General features: G+C 38.6%; 1 protein-coding gene across 10 annotated transcripts in view; it reads right to left on the bottom strand.

Annotated features, from left to right (window-relative positions):
• Positions 1-18469, bottom strand: part of pbx3b (pre-B-cell leukemia homeobox 3b) — a 113118-nt gene that overhangs the window by 27342 nt on the left and 67307 nt on the right. For all 10 annotated transcript variants that reach the window (XM_022670736.2, XM_022670739.2, XM_022670734.2 and 7 more), the window contains 2 exons: positions 5166-5407; positions 1088-1278 (listed from right to left, as the gene is read on the bottom strand). In XM_022670736.2, coding sequence (XP_022526457.1) covers positions 1088-1278; positions 5166-5407 — 433 coding nt within the window. The remainder of the gene's footprint in view (positions 1-1087; positions 1279-5165; positions 5408-18469) is intronic.

Genomic DNA, 18469 nt, shown 5'->3' with positions numbered 1-18469 from the left:
GAAAATCTGAAGCCGCACTTCAGCTAGGAGTGAAATATTACTGACAGAGGGAAAATCTACGGTCTTGCTTAAAGCTTCAACAAACTTGTTCAAAAAATGTTCTACTCTGGAAGAGTTGCTTAAAAGAACAATGCTTAAACGAGAGACCAGGACATAAAAAAATCACTATTCTCCTGAGCAGGATAACTCAAACACACACAGTTAAATTCCAGACAAAAGAAATGATGTGATACACTAAAGGATAATACTCTTGAAATTTGGTCGGGACATCGTTTTAAGTGATATACAGGTTAAAATTGATTAATTATTTTATTAATTTATAATTATTGGACAACCAAAAGTAGTTCCTTAAGTTGATGTTCTATTAAACTACTTCCCATAATCATAAACAAATAGGTTTAGAAAAGTACACATACACTAGTGCATCTAAAAAAAAAAATTAATAGCATTGAAAAGCTACTTTATTTCACAAAGTCAGTTAAAAAAAGTGAAACTCATATATTGTATAGATGTATTACACACAGAGTGTTCTATTTCAAGCATTTATTTATTTTATTGTTGATGTTTATGGCTTATAGCCATTGAAAACCCGAAGATCAGTTTCTCAGAAAATGTGAATATTAGCTATATAAGACCAATTGGTATTTTTGGCAGTGTGGGCAGTGTGCCAAGTCCTGCTGGAAAATGAAATCCACATCTCCATAAAAGTTGTCAGCAGAGGGAAGCATGAAGTGCTGTAAGATTTTGATAAGAACTTAAAAAAACACAGTGGATCAACACCAGCAGATGACATGTCTTTCCAAACCATCACTGATCATCAGAAAATGTTACATTTCATTCATTTGGAACGTCTGGAGGAAGAGTGGAGAAAACCACAGTTCAAGCTGCTTGAGGTCTAGTGTGAAGTTTCACTCTGCTGACAACTTTTATAGAGATGCAGATTTCATTTTCCAGCAGGATTTGGCACACTGCCCACACTAAAATATACGAGTTTCACATTTTAAACTGAATTACTGAAACAAACTAATTTTCAATGATATTCTCATTTTTTGAGATGCGCTAGCATAAACCAAACACAAGCACTGACCTGGCGTCGAGGAAGCGGGACCTCAGGATCATGACTGCTTCGCACGTGCTCTGTTTGAGCTGCATCTGAATAGAGCTAAACTTGCGGTGGATGATTCCCACCATGCGCTCGATCTCTTTGGGTGAGATGGGCCGTGTGCGCGACTGCTCCCGCAACAGGTTCATCACGTGGGTCGTAAACTCATTACATGCCTGCAGAAAAAAAAAACAAAAAACACAGAATTAATTTTTTTAGTATTGTTTTATCTGCACTCTTGTTGTTGCTGTTGTTTATCTGTAAAGTGGCTGTTCAGATTTTTAAGAAGATTAATTAGGCGTGCAAATGTTAAAACCTGTAAATGATGGGATATTTAGTTGTTTGATGATTGAGACGATTTAGAAACAGCAGTTGAAACGTTATCATCGCAGCTGCGCTGAGCTTTTATCAGCCTCTTTATACGCCTCTATCAGTGTTTTTTTTATGGAGTTGAAAGCAGCAGCTCTTCCAAAGCTCACGCTGTTTGTAGCAGAGCTGAGTACTAAAGCTGAGCGGCCTAATAGGTGAAGTCATCTATGAATGCAAATGCCGATTTGCAATTTGGCACTTGCCCAACGCACAGAGAATTTAAACAGCTTTTCGTTAAACCAGTAGTTCATACATGATTAATTAGAATAACTAATTTAGGTAGTGCACACTTTAGCTCATTACTCTGAGTAAAATTCGTTAAGTATTTACATTTAGATAATTAAAACCAGGGGAACACCCTTAAGAAAGATGCATTTACGCTGGGCGGAAAGGGCTGAGCTTCCCTCTGCACTCCCTCCTTTAGCTGGGAGTAAATTAGATGCATTAAACCCAGTGGAAGGCTAAGAACAGATCAGTTTCTTTATTTTAGTGTTAAAGGAACTAAGCCTGTCATCATGTATGAGTATATGAAATAATTATAAATACATTTGTGTAGTAAAAATGTTTACTCTGTTACGTTCCGCAAGTTTCTTTTAATTAAAAAAAATATCTATTTAAATAAATTTAATTTTGTCTGCTTCACTTAAATGCAATTTGGATACAATAAATCCATTATCTAATTGTCAGTCCTGGCATTGTCAGTATGCCTGCTTTGGACTCTGATACACACACTAAAGACTCCAACTCCCAGCATGCATTACACCAGACCTTTTGGACTCTGCTAAGCACGTGACACTATGGCGCTCCTGCTCTCCGAGCTTCTGACTGCCCACACCTGGTCCTGTTAGTATATATACACCCCTCGATTTCAGTAGCTCCTCGACTGGTACTGAATCTAGTGTACTAGCTGTTCGGCTAAGCGTTTTTTTTTTGTTTGTTAATCTTTTGTAATCAACCTGTTTTTGTGTTTTTGACTATTTCTTTTTTGCTTTGCCCTTTGTACTGTTGTTTACTGTTCACAACACTTATTTTCTGTATTTTGACTTCTCCTTTTGCCTAGCCTTTTTCCTGTGTATGATCCTTTGCTTGCTCACTCTGGTATTGTTGTTATCTATTGCTGCCGTTTTGGTTCTGACCCTGCCTGTCTCTGACTACACCTGTAAGTCTTACCCCTTTATCAATAAACTGTGTGTTTGGTGACTCTAATCAAAAGCACCAATAAAGCACCATAAGTTTTATATGTTGTAAACTACATGTAACACAGTCCCAGTGTGCACTGTGGTTAAAGGATCATTATAATAATTTTTGGGCAGCGAGAATCAAACGACAGCAGTGGAAAGAGAGCAACCCTGACCCCATATCTAGGCAAAGTTTCCTCTACAGATTATAAAACCAATACTTATATCATATACTGCTTTATTAACCTAAAAATATGGATCTTTCTCAACATCTAACTTAAGGAAACGGACTGTGGTATGTTCCGGATTTGGCTGATGGGGTGTGTGAGTGGATGGAGTGAGTAGCTAACAGTGAAAGGAAGCAATTCTTTCTGCTCAAACTAGAGAATTTCATCCATGAAGTTAAAAGTAAACATTCTTTTGATATATTGGAAATATTTTAATCATATTTTGAGCTACACTGTTTGCACTATTATTTGTGAACACTCCTTCTAATAAAGCAATTAGACTATTTTAAGTTGCACATATTACTGACACAGAAATGCAAATGCACACACAGCTAGACCCTCTTTAGAGAAGTACTTTAAATTAAATAGAACTTCTGGAGCAGATAAAGCAGATGAGCACGACCCTATTGGCACAATTTCTAATAAATTTGATTTGATTTGATTTAATTGGATGAGTTGGGGATGTGGTGGGGTAAAGATTATCCAACATCCTGATTTTGAAGATGATACTACTATTCTTGTCATTGAATGCGATCAAATCCTCACAGCAATGCTTACTATGCTCTACCAGAATCTAGAATAAAAGTCTTCTCTGGACAGTAGACACATTTACTCCAACAAAAGAAGGATGAACACCCTGATTTTAAATATTATGAATGAGCAGGTGTCCTAATACTTTTGTCCATATAGTGTAATATAGTTCAAATTTGCTAAGTATTTTTAATAGCATTAAAATTCATTTTTATATGAGTTTGAAAATGGCTATTGCTGCTTTTTGTTTGGGCATTGGGATTAGTTTGATTATTGACTATTATTTTGACTATTTAACAATTTCACAACTTGAGTCTTCATTTTACTATATATATATATATATATATATATTATTTTTTTTTTACTTTTATTTAATTAATGATAAAAAGACTCATTTTATTTTATTTTTGATTATTATTTTACATTTTACAAAAAAATAATCATATTTTAGCAGCAATAATTTGAATACATGTTTGGGCTACTCTACCCACGTCTGTTCCTGAGACTGTAATTGAAAAGCTTTCAATCCGCAATCATCAAGTATTCATTACGTCGCTATTAAAAAATAGATAAGGCAAAGAATAAAAAAATGAATGTCAGCTCTATTAAAAGAATCAATACACGGCCCCTGCAGAGGAGGCAGCACTTCATAGCAACACTCGGAGATGTTCTCCATTCAGTAAGTAAAAGAGTCCGCTCAATATTAATAAAGGAAGATATGCTGTGAGGGTTCAGGGGAGTTCAGGCCTTCCACTTGAAAATGACTGTAAAGGACAGTTCCTGACCACCTATCGGATCAGATTTTGATGCATGGCACATTTTCCTTGGCTGAGAGGTTTTGCTCTTTGACATCGACACTATAGAGGAGCCGACAGTGTCCCGGTTCCCCAATTACATCAGACACATACATGAGCTTACATCATGGTTACTCTGATTATAAGTCTTGCACTGTACATGACATCACACACATGTGCGAATCTGTCTAGACGGTACGCAGTTTGATATCGACGCAGAGTTTTATATCCAGCCGTATCAGATCCGAGGATCTAATCAATAGTTCTAAAACAGGATCATAACAGTTCATTTCTTCTAACATTACAGTTACAAATATATTTTACTACCCGACTATTATCTCAAACCCTTAAAGGTCTCATTTCAGGGTTTTTTTAAACAATTTTAAAATGTCTAGTTGTGGTCTCTAGTATGAAGGAATGCCATGTGAGTTGTTTTTTCGGTATATACCAGTATAGGATTTCGGCTCTTGCTCATTGTTCTTGACTATTCATATATATCACCTCTGATTGGCTAACAGCCCTGCGAGGCAGTGAGACGGAAAACAGTTAGAAACGTTTTAAAATATTTTTAATAATAGTCTAATAATAGTCTTTGTAATGTCATATGTTACTTTACAACATGTGCCACTGACCTAATCCTAGAGGCTTTAAAAAAACACAAAATCCACCGGAGATCCTATGTAAACCTATAGATACTTACACAAAGAGATAGGTGGTCCAGGTCCAGAAAGTAAAAATCCATCCTACCTATCTCAATTGTACTTCATTGGTGTTGTTCAATAGAAAAATTCTAACAATTTGTTCCTAAGCTTTGAATTACTGGGTAAAAGGAAAAAAAAGGACACCTCCTTTTAACACTACAGACTTGCATAGGGTTCACGCTTTTAAAATATACCACAATTATAGCTGTGCTGAAAAAAAATGTATATGTGTGTTTGTTTGTGTGTGTATGTGTGTATCTGACCTGTTCGTATTTCTCCAGTTCTGTGTGGTAGATCTGTCTGATCTGGGAGAGTTTGGCTCGATAGTCTGAGTGTTCGATGGAATTGTCGGTGGGGCTTCCTGAGGCTGCTGCCGCTGCTGCCGCCGCCGCCGATCCTCCACCTTTCTCCGGCCCGGCGACCCCCTCTGCCAACAGCATGTTGTCCAGACGCATGAGCTGTGGGTCCGGAGGGTCTTCTTCCTGTGCCCCGCGAATACTCAGACCTGCAGAGAGACCAAAGAAGAACAAGGAGAGGGTCAGACAGTAATTTGTGAATATGATGTGCAATCAGTCAATAATATAACTTGGATATATTCTTTTAAATTACTCTTGTTACGTTACATGAGCACCCTGATATACAGCTCTGAAAAAATAGGATTAAAGAAAATACAAAGCCATCAAACCATCAAAAATCTCAAGAATTTTGAGATTTATGCACCAGGAGTAAAGGCATAAAGTTATCCAAAAGCAGTGTGTAAGACTGGTGGAGGAGAACATGACAAGATAATTAAAAAGTTCATATTTTTCTATTATTTTATTTTTTTTATTTTCCAGAATGTGCAGAAATTTGAGTCATGTTATAGGACACACTTTACACATGCATTTCTGGACATTCTGTTTTATGGACTGAGAGAGTATATGGTATACCACAGGATTCCACACAAATACATATAACTGCAATTATGTTGTGCAATGTCCTTCCACGCTTCACTCAAGTTACGTAGTGCAGCAGCCAGCGTGCAAAGCTTGGAGATATTAGTGATAATAGAGTCGCTATTGTTTCTATTACAATACAGACAAGCGTATAGCATCGCAATAGTTTTTACTGCTGTAATTTTAAGCTAAATTTGCTTCATGATTTTGCTTTAAAGCAGGTTTTTAAGCATGTGCTGAGCTGAGCAGAGCACGCAGGCAGGCAGCGAGTTTAACAGCGAGTTCACTGGATGCCCTATGACCTGCAGAAGCTCTATGACAGCGACCCGGAGTGATGTTATATGATATCACTGCAACAACACACAGCCAGCATCGGCCGTCTGTGGGCCGGAGCTGTATCTGTCTGTGAGGAGAGAAAGCGAGGAAGCGAGAGAGCTGAGAGATAGAAAGACAGAAAGAAAGAGAGAGAGAGGGACAGACAGAGAGAGAAAGAGATGGGGGTGGGTGCTCAGGGTGCTGCGGCAGTGCTGAAAGAGAGCCGGTAGGTATGAATTTGTTTTTTGTGCTGTTTCTCAGACCTGCCTTCTCGTATTTACACACCACACTGCACACACTGTGTGTTTACTCGCCGCCCAACATGACAGCGACACACACCAACTGACACACACTCAACAGTGCTGTGGCACTTCCCCTCACAGAGACGATGCTAAACAGAAAGCCGTCTGTGTGTGTGTGTGTGTGTGTAAAAGTGTGTGTGTGTTTCTGAGCGCCGGCTGCTCCGGCACCACGAGTGCAGGGGTAACAATGAGCAGAAAGTGTTCTCACAAGTGCCGTTATGTTTTGTGGTTAACAAAGTGCGTTATTACACCATGCGGTTCTGCTCGCTGCACAGAGCAGCCGGCTCCAAATGTATGTAAATTTGCATAGCGATCAATATGAGGGAGAAAGATAGCTCATTGTGTTTGCTTGATATTCATAATGAACCTTGGAGCAGTAAAGAGCCATTAAGATTGATTATAGACTTCCTCATCAGTGCCTGACTCTCTCTCTTTCTCCCTCTCTCTCTCTCTCTCTCTCTCTATCTCTCTCCTTTCCCTCTGTCTCCTCTGTCTGTGTAATGAACACCATTCATGTACAAGAATAATTAACCAGAGAAGCGGTGAAAAAAAAAAAAAAGAATCCTTATTGTAAAAGATTTTAATCAAGAGCTTTAATCTTAACATGTATTTGATTATAGCCGCGCTCTAAGAAGACTGAAGACGCAGACAGTCCCCCCGCTTTTGTTTCTGGCTATTGCCTTCCTGCCTTTGTTATCACGGCACACCGCCTTTCTCTTGCTCTTCTTCCTTTCTCCCCTCCCTTTTCTTTTTCTCCCGTGCCTATCTTTCAGTGAATCCTAATTAGTCCTCATTCAGCACTGGAACATGCGCACCTGCTCTGGCAAAGCAGCAGCCTACATGCCCTACATCCATGAGAGCACAAAGAGAGGTGAAAAAAAAAAGAAAATAATAATCCAATAGAAAAAAAAAGAAAAATCTAACCTAAACCACTGGCTAAATTAAAGAAATTATTTTATGTATTGTTTATTTATGTAAAGAAAAGACTGATCAGTTGCAGTTGCAAAAAAAATGGAAAGCAAATGCAACAGAATTTCTTTTTAAATGTTTTTAAATTCTGCATTACAGCCACTTTAGAGGAAATTTAGCAGCGTTATGCTAATCATACATTGTTCTGAGCAGTGCAACTTTAGTTAGAAATTTACATCAGCAGTGCTATTCTTTTTTTTTTTCTTTTTTTTTCTCCCAACACACTCATTAGGCCTCCACATATCACTAGCGATACCTCAACACCAAGAGGGCGAAGACTAGCACATGCCTCCTCCGATAAAAGCTGCTGCTGATATAGCATTGCCGAGTAGCATCACAGCTCGCTCGGAGGAAAGCGCAGTGACTCAGTTCCAATACATCAGCTCACAGACGCAGCCTTGTGCTGATCGACATCACCCTTTGAAGTGATGTGGTGAGACAGCGCCATCTACCCACCCAGAGAGAGAGAGCTGGACCACTTGGAATCCCCAGCAGTGCTATTCTACTGATACATTTACCTCAGGCAGTGCTACTGTACTGTAACAGGTGAGTGACATTTACACAAAGAATGCTAGCTAGCTAACTCAGCTAGCCTTACTACATGTACTACAGCTGTACAGTATCTTTTAAAAGTGTAAGAAGCTAGTAAACTAATACCAAACATAGTATGTGATGCTGAACACTTTATTTTAACAGCTACGGAAGACACTGCCAAACATGCTTTTTTGCCCTTTTTTGCTGGATTTTTCTGTTTTTTTGCTAAATATTTTGGGATTTTGGTTGCCAAATATTCAGTGAATCCCAAATAAATAAAAAAAAACAGATTTTTAAAATTGTATTACCCCTCAGATGTTTAGCACATGTTTAACACAAGCTACGCTGTACACTCCTGCTAAGCTTCTCTGTAAACAAAGACTCCTCAAGACCCTCTCATACCGTACACTAACCCAGTTCCACTTACAAGCAAAGCTATCAAGAGAGCCGGCCTAGTATACAAACATGTCCTTGAGGAATACAGGCACACTCTATCTCTCCCTCACACACACACACACACACACACATACACACACACACAAACATCGGCAGTCCCCTACTCAACCAAACCGAAAGCTTCTCCTGTCAGAGTGGAGTTACCATATACTCTACTGACACTATAGATCTATAAAAGCTCCGCACCACCAGCCGAAGCCAGTGATTGAGCCCGCGGCCCATCCGCCGCCGTATTGATCAGGTGTTAGTGCATGTATGTGGCGCTGATATGAGGCCACGGGGTGTAATGGTGTGAGAGGCCGAGGATGAATGGGGTCATTTGTGGAAGACGCTCAGCTGGCTGTGCTGGACATTGCAGTGTCAGCGTATACTGCCAAGGCCACACCAGGGACGATATGACCCTGCTCCACTGACTCCCGGTGCGGCCTCTTACAAACACACACACACACACATACACACACACTGTTCATTACATGGTTTGAATCATTCACTGTAATAACCCAGATGTGGGTCTGACCATAGGTACAACCTGTCAATTCTATCAACCATCCAAGTCTTGCTGAAAGTGTCCCTCCGAGGAAATTAGTGCAACAATTGCACGTTTTGTAATAAACATGCCAAATTATTTTACTTTGTGTGTATGGAAACAACATAAACAACTTAGAAAAAACAAATATGTATTTGTTTTTTCACTATAATTTCATTTTGGCTTGATCATAGTGGTAGCGCATAGCCCGCTGGACCACTCTGAATCCCCAGCAGTGCTATTCTACTGATACATTTACCTCAGGCAGTGCTACTGTACTGTAACAGGTGAGAGAAATGTACACAAAGAATGCTAGCTAGCTAACTCAGCTAGTCTTACTACCTGTACTACAGCTGTACAGTATCTTTCAAAAGTGTAAGAAGCTAGTAAACTAATACCAAGCATAGTACGTGATGCTGAACACTTTATTTTAACAGCTACAGGAGACACCACTATGAGTTTCAATTATTCAATAGAAATTATTGTGTTTGCCACTTTTTATTGGATATTTCTGTTTTTTGCAAAATATTTTTGGATTTTGGTTGCCAAATATTCAGTGCATCCCTACTAAAAAACTTTTTTTTTTTTTTTTTTACCTCAGATGTTTAGCACATGTTTAACATAAGCTACGCTGTACACTCCTGCTAAGCTTCTCTGTTAAGTATCTTAATCAAAATAATTTCATTTTGGCTTAATATTTGGTTGCGCACCCTTTGGAAAAAATTTAAAAACTGAAATCAATCGCTTCCTATATTTATCCACACGCTTCTTACCCCTCTCAACTTTGGACCAGTCTTCTTCCGCAAACTGCTCCAGTTCTCTCATATTTAAAGGTTGCCTTCTCCCAACAGCAAATTTAAGAGCTTTCCACAGGTGTCCAATGGGAAATAGAATCCTGAAGTATGTTTAGGGTCATTGTCTTGATGGAAGGCCCATGACTTTGAATGCAAAGATTTCTGACAGCTTTCTGACGCCAGGCTCTATATTGTGACCCAAAATCCCTTGGTACCTTGCACCTAGTCAATGCACACAGCGCCCGAGGCAGCAAAACAACCTCAAAACATCTTTAAACCTTAGGTTAGCTAAAGTTCTCTGGGTTGTAAACGTCTTGATTATGTTGCGCACTGTGGAAACATCTCCTTGCTAACAAATCCAAAGCTGTTACTTGCCATGGGTGAACCAGTGGCACTATGGGGATCATTCCCCCTGCTTTTCTGTTCGGCACAGACATCCTCTAGCTTTCTTCAGCAACTAGCTGTGGACTGGGAAGAGACTCTACAGTAACCTTACTGTACACGTCTCTTATTAAACAACATCATAAAGCACTTTTGCCCTTTTCCTATTGTTTTTATTGACTGGTTTGAATAGCTTCATCATGATATTTATCTTTGGTGAAGTGAAAAAAAAAAAAAAAGAAAACTAGACCTCTCTTGCCGGACAGACGTTGCCTATAGCGTAGGTTCGATGCAGAAGTATTTATTGGCCCTAAGGATGACCGCACCTTGGGAAACTCCTTAAGAAGACTTGAAGAGGAACCCAATTCCATTCTGCTTAATTTATTTTGCCACTGTCTAATTTGTTGATTTTTTGTTTACTACATAATTTAAACAGAAAAACTGTCCCTTATGCTGTGCCAAAATTTCTTGATGAACGGACCAAAAGAAACTCTTCAAAATGACCCGAAATAAACTCTTTTTAAATTGACTTCAATTTAAAGTTTAGAAGGTTTTTTTCTCTCTCCTGTAAAGTTGCAGTTTTGGACATACTTGTTTTTTTTTTTTACTGGACAGTGACGACATACACCTTTCTCTCTCCTTTTTTTGTGCCCTAACTTTCAGATCTCTGTAAATTCTCTGTAAATGTTTTCTCTCTGAATATATCACATGATTTCCTGTTGCCTTTTTCATTATGCACAGTGCAGCTGGAGTAATACGGCCGACTATGACACTGGAAACTGACAAATACGAACTAAGCGAATCATTTCTGTTGTAACGTAACAAAACGCAGTCTTATCACTCCAAATGAAATCAAATATGTCTGAAATGAATTACCGCTATCACACTCCTGCAGGAGCTTACTCCAGGCCCAAGGTCTGCAGGCCGCTAATAACACTTTTTTCTTTTTTTTTTTTTTTTCTTTTTTAGATTTACTCACAGCGCAAACATCCTGTCGCGAAGCCTGTAAAATAGGCTTTTCAGCTGATTAGATCTCGCATTGGCAGAAAAGCTGCAAACACAGACTCAGGATGGCCTGTGGCTTTAGTCACAGATATTGGGCAGGATTTACACAATACCCCCCCCCCCCCCCCGCCCTCATTCTGAACCTGAGCTCTTTTTTTCCCTCTCTAATACAAGTCTTAAAGAGTAAAACCAGCGAGCAGAAAAAAAAAAAAAAAAAAAAAAAGATTCCAGAGCATTAACATGCTATTGTCTGATGCAATGTTTGATAGATCGGGGCAAATGGACAACGAAGGGTGGGGGGGAGGTCGGGGGGGTGCAAAGCTTTGTGTAAAGGATGGAAGGTGAGCCTCACCTTTGGGGATGTCCCCTAACAAAAGAAATTACACAGCGGAGGCTGTGCTGGGAAGGAGTACAGAACCAATTAGACGGTCTTCGGTAAGGCCCGTCACTCGATTTCATCAGCTTTTAACCAACAACGTTCCCTGAGAGAGAGAGGAATCACGGCTGCTCGTGTTGGACAAGTAATGCACAGAAAAATCAGATCTGCACTGAAAAAAATGATGAGTAAAATTTACTTTTCAAATATTTACATAATCTCAACGATTTATTTTGCCCTCTGTTTTCCTGTCTTGTGTTCCCAGCCATGTGCTTTTTTGTGCACATGGCATTGTTTTGTTATTGTCCTGCCTCCACCCTAGCACCACCCTAACCATTAGTGTTGTCACCTTGTGTCTTGTTTGTAACCCCGCCCCCTCGTTATCCGACCCAGGTGTTTCTTATCCTCCTGGTGTATTTAAGCCCCTATTGTTTCAGTGTTCAGTGTGGAGTCTTTTGTGTGATACGTTGCTGTGTATGTGTGAGGTTTGCTTTTCATTCTAGTAATGTTGTTTTCCTAGTTTTGATTGTGTTTTTGTTTTAGTATTAGTTATTTAGGCTCCTGGTTTAGTTTTTTTTTAAAGTATTTTGCATATCCAGTGTTTGTTTTCTGTTTTGCTTTTGTTTATCTTGTTTCTTTGTATTACATTTATATAACTGCATTTACGTCCATCCTCTCATCCTTGACAACAGGTAAAACAGTGTTTTAACTACAAATATTTACATTTCAGGAATTATAATATATTATTTATCATAAATTATTTGAGTAATATTGTATAAATTAAGTAATTGTAATTAGGTAATATTGTATGCTGAATTTAAGTAACGTTTACTATAAAAGAAATATTGACTGAAGTTCAGTTCACTTCTTTACCTTATGTAACATTTACGTCTTGAATCTGAGTTGAAGTTACTTAACTTTATCTGAAATTAAATTTACTTTAAAAAAGCACATGCAGAAAGTTGCGAAACTTTTTTTTAAAATAAATTTTACTCATCATTTTTTTTAGTGTGTTTTAGGCATAACTTTTTTAACTTTACGGGGTTTTTTGTCACTAAAGAGTCAAAATAAAGATATTTTGTTTGTATACATTTTTTGGTACCACTTTAAAATAAGACTACCCTTATAAAGGGCTTATAAATGGTTTATAAATTAGATTATTAAGTATTGTTGATTAGGTTGTAAATGCCTTATAAACATTGATAAGCAGTTACAACACATCAGTTGAAAAGGCAACAATGATCCGTTGTTTGCTTAGTCATTGAATTGAACCGAGTCATTTCACTTATAGTAAATTTATAGTTAAACATACTTACAAAAATATAATAATATGACAGGTTTGATGCTGATTGATGGAAAACACTAAGTAAGATCAGTATCTAGAAATATCTGAAGTTTGACAGTAGAAATAAGTGTGGAATCACTACTCTATGTTGTTATTTATTTATTAACTGCTTATTAATGAGTTTTAAAGTATTTGCAGCCTAATTAATAACCATTTTTAATCTCCTTTATAAACCGTTCATAACCCCTTTAAAAAGGTAGTCTTATTTTAAAGTGGTACCCATTTTTTAACTACAACAAGGAATATCATCTTCTCTCTTTCTCTCTCTCTCTCTCTCTTTCTCTCTCACTCTCTCCCCATCCCTCAGGCCCAGCCTCTGTCCACCAGAGCCGACTGATCTCTGACCTCTGCCTTGTTTGCTCGCATCATTGAAGAGTGGCCAGGAGAGCCATAAAGAGTCAACCCTGCTGTGTTAATGTGCAATGCTTGAGACTGGGCCAAGCTCTTTACACATAAGTGCACACACACACACACACACACACACTTACACATACACACACATACAGGGAAAAGGACCATGTCGAGTCACTCAGTCTTTAGCACTGCCACGGACATAAAAGAAACAATGGCGGTTTATATGCGGCAGAGCTTTAAAAGGCTTATTACAGCTAAAGCGTGTTTAAAGTTTTTTGAAAGCTTTGTCCAGAACTGCTAAAAAAACACACAGAGCCAGGGAGGAAGAAAATGTAGAAAAAAGGGCGATTGTTGCGCTGTCCTGTTCGGCCTTATTGTGATCTCTCTGTCTTCCTCTTTCCACTGGTTACTCTGCAGGAGTTCAGAGCCGATCGACACCTCAGCACATCTAATTGCATCGACTGGCGCAGGTCTCCCAAAGCTAACTAATCGAAAGGGAATTTATTTCCTGTCAATATCTAGAAAGGTCATCTCTCTCCCACTAGCTCTCTGTTCACTGCAGTGAAAACACAGAGAGAGAAAGAGAGAAAGAGAGAGTTTGAGTAAGTGAAAGGGTTAGACGTACATTGTGTTAAACTGGCCACGGATTCAAATATGGCTTCAGTTTTAAAGCAGAGATACAGGGGTTGGACAATGAAACTGAAACACCTGTCATTTTAGTGTGGGAGGTTTCATGGCTAAATTGGAGCAGCCTGGTGGCCAATCTTCATTAATTGCACACAGTGTTGGGAAGGTTACTTTTAAAATGTAATCCCTTACAGATTACTGATTACATTGAGGTGTATTCTGTACTATGGATGTTCACCACTTCTTGTTTGAGAGGCCTTTAGCCCAGAGAAGTTCATGTGTCCAGCTAAACTATTTTGAGAAGTCCATTTCTATACATGATTGGCATGTCACAAGTGGTTGCAGGTAAACAACATGCCGCTTCTCAAAAGGTCATATTTACATTTATGGTAAAGCTGTAAATAGGGTGGTTGGATTTTTTTAGGCATGAGAGCTATAGGAGTGACTGTGAGGGACTATTTAAACGGTTTAGACTACAAGACTGAGAGGGAGAAAAACCTGGGACACCGAGAATTGACAAGCTCTCTCCCACACTTTGCTTCTGATTGAAATAAATATTTATTCCGGTTAAGAAGACAGTGTGTACTGAGTTTTATTTCAAGAAACAACAGCCTTCCAAGAACACCCAAAGAGGAGTCCACAAGAAACAAGAAGACACAACAACATCACTCAAAATGTAATTTGTAACGTAATCAGTTACATTACTTCAAGTGAGTAACGTAATCTGATTACTTTGGATTACTTACAATATTGTCATTTTGCTTTAAGCCTGAATGAATGTAGCAACCACATATTGCATATTATCCTTTTATTTTTCTTTCCAGATAACAAATAGATAAACAAATAAAACAGCCTTTTCAATCACTCTATAAAAATACTTATGAAACCATTTCATCAAACAATTTTATGAAACACTTCTATAAATTGATGATAAAACCATTTAAAACCAAACAATGTAACAACAACCGTAAGCTATCTACTTGCAGGTTTGCCACCAGTGTTAATTTTGACAACAAATTGTGATTTAGTCTTAGTCATAGTTTTGTGACGAAAATAGTATTTAGTTTGAGTCACAATTTAGTCATATGAAATGTTTTTAGTTTTAGTCGACTTAATGTCATAAGAATATAGTCGACTAAAATTACAGTAAATTTAGTCGACTAAAATGTAAAGGGTGTAAATGTAAATGCTTTTTCATCAGTTCCCTTGAATTATTAACTCTACACGTATACGAAATGAAACGTTTAATAACCACTTGAGTAATATTGTTAATGTTTGAATGTGAAATATATTTATATATGATTTAATGTATATTATTATTATTATAGGTGTGTGACTATATATATTTTACATTTAAAATTTTGCTCTAGAAATCAGGTCATAAAACATCTGAATAGTTAAATTATAGTTTGAACAGAGCTGTAGATGCAAAAACAGCTTTTAAAGGATCTAGTTTTATCTCCAGCACTAACCCAGCACACCTACTGGAGCGACAGTCTATAAATGAGATCAAAACAAACATTCACACACTGTCCTGTAGAGATGCTCTCAGGATGTACTGAGAGACTTCATGAGTTAAAGTGAGAAACTTATGAGAAAGTGCTGTAAGGAACTTTACACAGACTTTTGGGTTCATAGATTCACTTATTTTATTGTTTTATTTTCGTTATATTATTGAGTTTCTTTCTGACCTGTTCCTGCTTTAACACTAGCTATATCTTTCCCACTGTGAGACTAAACAGATGATCTGATCTTAATGAGTGAGTTCTGTATCAGTTCTGTGTTTTAGTGCACTGCCGAGTTAAACACCCCATCAGCTCATGAAATAACATCAGCATTAAAACGCGGATCTCTGCATGGAGATCTGTGTGACTCTGGTCTGCAGAAGCTGAAATATTAGTGGTGTTTTTACCGGAGATGGAGTCTCTGTTTACACATTATCTTGTTTTTCACGACGTGTACATGTAATCCGTTTACTTCCCAACACTGATTGCACATTATTGCACCAGTAAGAGCAGAGTGTGAAGGTTCAATTAGCAGGGTAAGAGCACAGTTTTGCTCAAAATATTGCAATGCTTACAACATTATGGGAGACATACCAGAGTTTAAAAGAGGACAAATTGTTGGTGCACGTCTTGTTGGAGCATCTGTGACCAAGACAGCAAGTCTTTGTTATGTATCAAGAGCCACGGTATCCAGGGTAATGTCAGCATACCACCAAGAAGGACGAACCACATCCAACAGGACTAACTGTGGACGCTGTAAGAGGAAGCTGTCTGAAAGGGATGTTCGGGTGCTATAACCCGGATTGTATCCAAAAAACATAAAACCACGGCTGCCCAAATCACGGCAGAATTCAATGTGCACCTCAACTCTCCTGTTTCCAACAGAACTGTCCGTCACCACAATAAATTATTGTGGTCTAAAACCAGGTGTTTCAGTTTCATTGTCCAACCCCTGTACATGCAGCCTTCTTCACTCGTACATAGTGCTGGGCGGTATGACCAAAAATGCATATCACAGCTACAGCTTAATTACTCAGCAATCCCTTCACACATAAACATAATTCATATACAGTTAGAAAGGGCAAAACTTACTCTTTCTAAACATAGTGTAATGACATCCCAGCTTGCCTCGTATCAGTACGAGTTTTAGGGAGTTTTATCACTTGCTAAATATATGATTCTGTATTCAGGAGCTATTTGAGCTCTCTGGGGGATAAAGTGATGTTCTCAGGCAGGGTGAAGCGAGGGACGAGTGTGATTTAGCGGCATTTCGGTACGTGACAAATGCATACCGGTTCAAAACTGGTATGAACCGGTATACCGCCCAGCTCTACTCATACAGGAATTCAAAGGAAAACACACACACACACACACAAGCCTATGCACTTCAGTAAACCACATTACAGAAAACACTTATACACTCCTCCTGATTTTGGACCGTATGTTTCACAAGCTGGCAGATCAAGTGGCTCCTCGGCTGCGAGCCCCTGAAGTGCGTCAAATTACAGCCGCAAATTTCTGTTTTTGGCAAATAAGACGAAACATCCGCTCGTACCGGTGTCCTCAACGCCTCCCGTCCTATCCGCCAGTGTGTGTTTGTTTGTGTAAAAACAGAGAGAGCCTTGGCCTACATCCACACAGCAAAAAAAAAAAAAAGAAAGAAAAGAAAGCCAAGGAAAATGCCTGCAGGCCCTCTCTCTTTCCTCCTCTCTCTCACATGTCGGGTAATTAACATGCCATTAACACATTAATACACATTAGCTATTCCCAATGTTAATGACAGACTAATTACCATACCTGAGAGTGCGCCAGGGGAAGCTGCAGCACGCTTTTCCTCCCTGTGCATTGACTCACCGAGCTCAGACCACAGGCCTCAGTCCAGCGCTAAACCCCTTTATTCCCCTACAGTCCAGACCAGCGCTACTTCAGCTACTCTCACCTCTCCGCACTGAACAGCAGCTTATTCTACATTAAGATGTTTTTGTGTCAATTTAAAGAAGAACTCTGGAGTGAAATTGATTTTGGGTGTAGTAAAACATGATTAAAAGCACTGACCTTTGTTGAATAGCTCATCTCCGCTCTCTTACAGCTTTCCAAGATTTAGAAATTTTATTCCGTTTGTCCGAACACCCTTTGGACAGGGTGACATGGGGAATATTATTGCCCTTAAAGAGATAAATCACTTTTTATATCATTATCCAGTAGCTCCACCCCTCATTGGTAGAATCCGAAGAGCCCTGACATTTAAAACGAGGCATCAAGAACTTGTGCAGAAGAAGATTTTAAAAATCACAGTTTACAAGCCGTAGCTTAAGCTACATCTCAGACCGCTGACATCTTAAATTAAAGTCATGATCAGTAGAGTGATGAGCATGCAATGTTGCAGCCTGGAAAGAAGGCACAAATGCAAACCATCCACTTCTTCTTCATATAATTTTAAGATGGCGGTGCCCGGAGATGTAGGTTACGCTACGTGTTGTAAACAGTGTTTTTTAATAAACGTCTCCTTTACTTTTAAAGTTCTAAATGCCTCGTTTTAAATGTCAGGGCTCTCCGGATTCTAGCAATGAGGTGTGTAGCTAATTTGAGCTTGAATAACAGTGTAAAAAGCGATTTATCCGCAGGGGCAAGAATATGCCCCATATCACTCAGTCTAAAGGGTATTTGGACGATCAGAATAAAATTGCTGGATCTCAGAAAGCTGAGGGAGAACAGAGGTGGTCTTTTTAACAAAGGTTAGTACTCTTTATCATGTTTTACTGCACCCAAAGTCAATTTTACACCAGAGTTCTCACTTTAAGCTTGAAATGTTTAAAGTGTTTAATGTTTTAAGTGTTTAAATTGGTGCAAACACACAAAAAAAAACAACTAGCAAAAACTAGCATGAAACCCTTGACTCAAAGATTCTCTTTAAAAAAGTTAAGTAATGGGTCATGAAAACTTACGTTAGCATAACTTAGAACATCAAGTTTTTACAACTAAAGGGGAAGTTGATTTATTTCTAAGGTAGCCCAGGGGGAATCACTACACACTGATGGTGAGTGTCAGAAAATCTTGGACACACCCAGTATGCAAATAGCTTGTACCAAAAGCCAATGGAAAAGAATCTGCCAGTGGAAACAGACTAAACTCAGTTATTATTA

Source organism: Astyanax mexicanus, chromosome 12 (assembly GCF_023375975.1).
Source record: "Astyanax mexicanus isolate ESR-SI-001 chromosome 12, AstMex3_surface, whole genome shotgun sequence".
In the NCBI taxonomy this organism is placed as follows: domain Eukaryota; kingdom Metazoa; phylum Chordata; class Actinopteri; order Characiformes; family Acestrorhamphidae; genus Astyanax; species Astyanax mexicanus.
The sequence above is the reverse complement of the archived record's forward strand: the minus strand, read 5'-3'. Positions and strand labels throughout refer to the sequence as shown.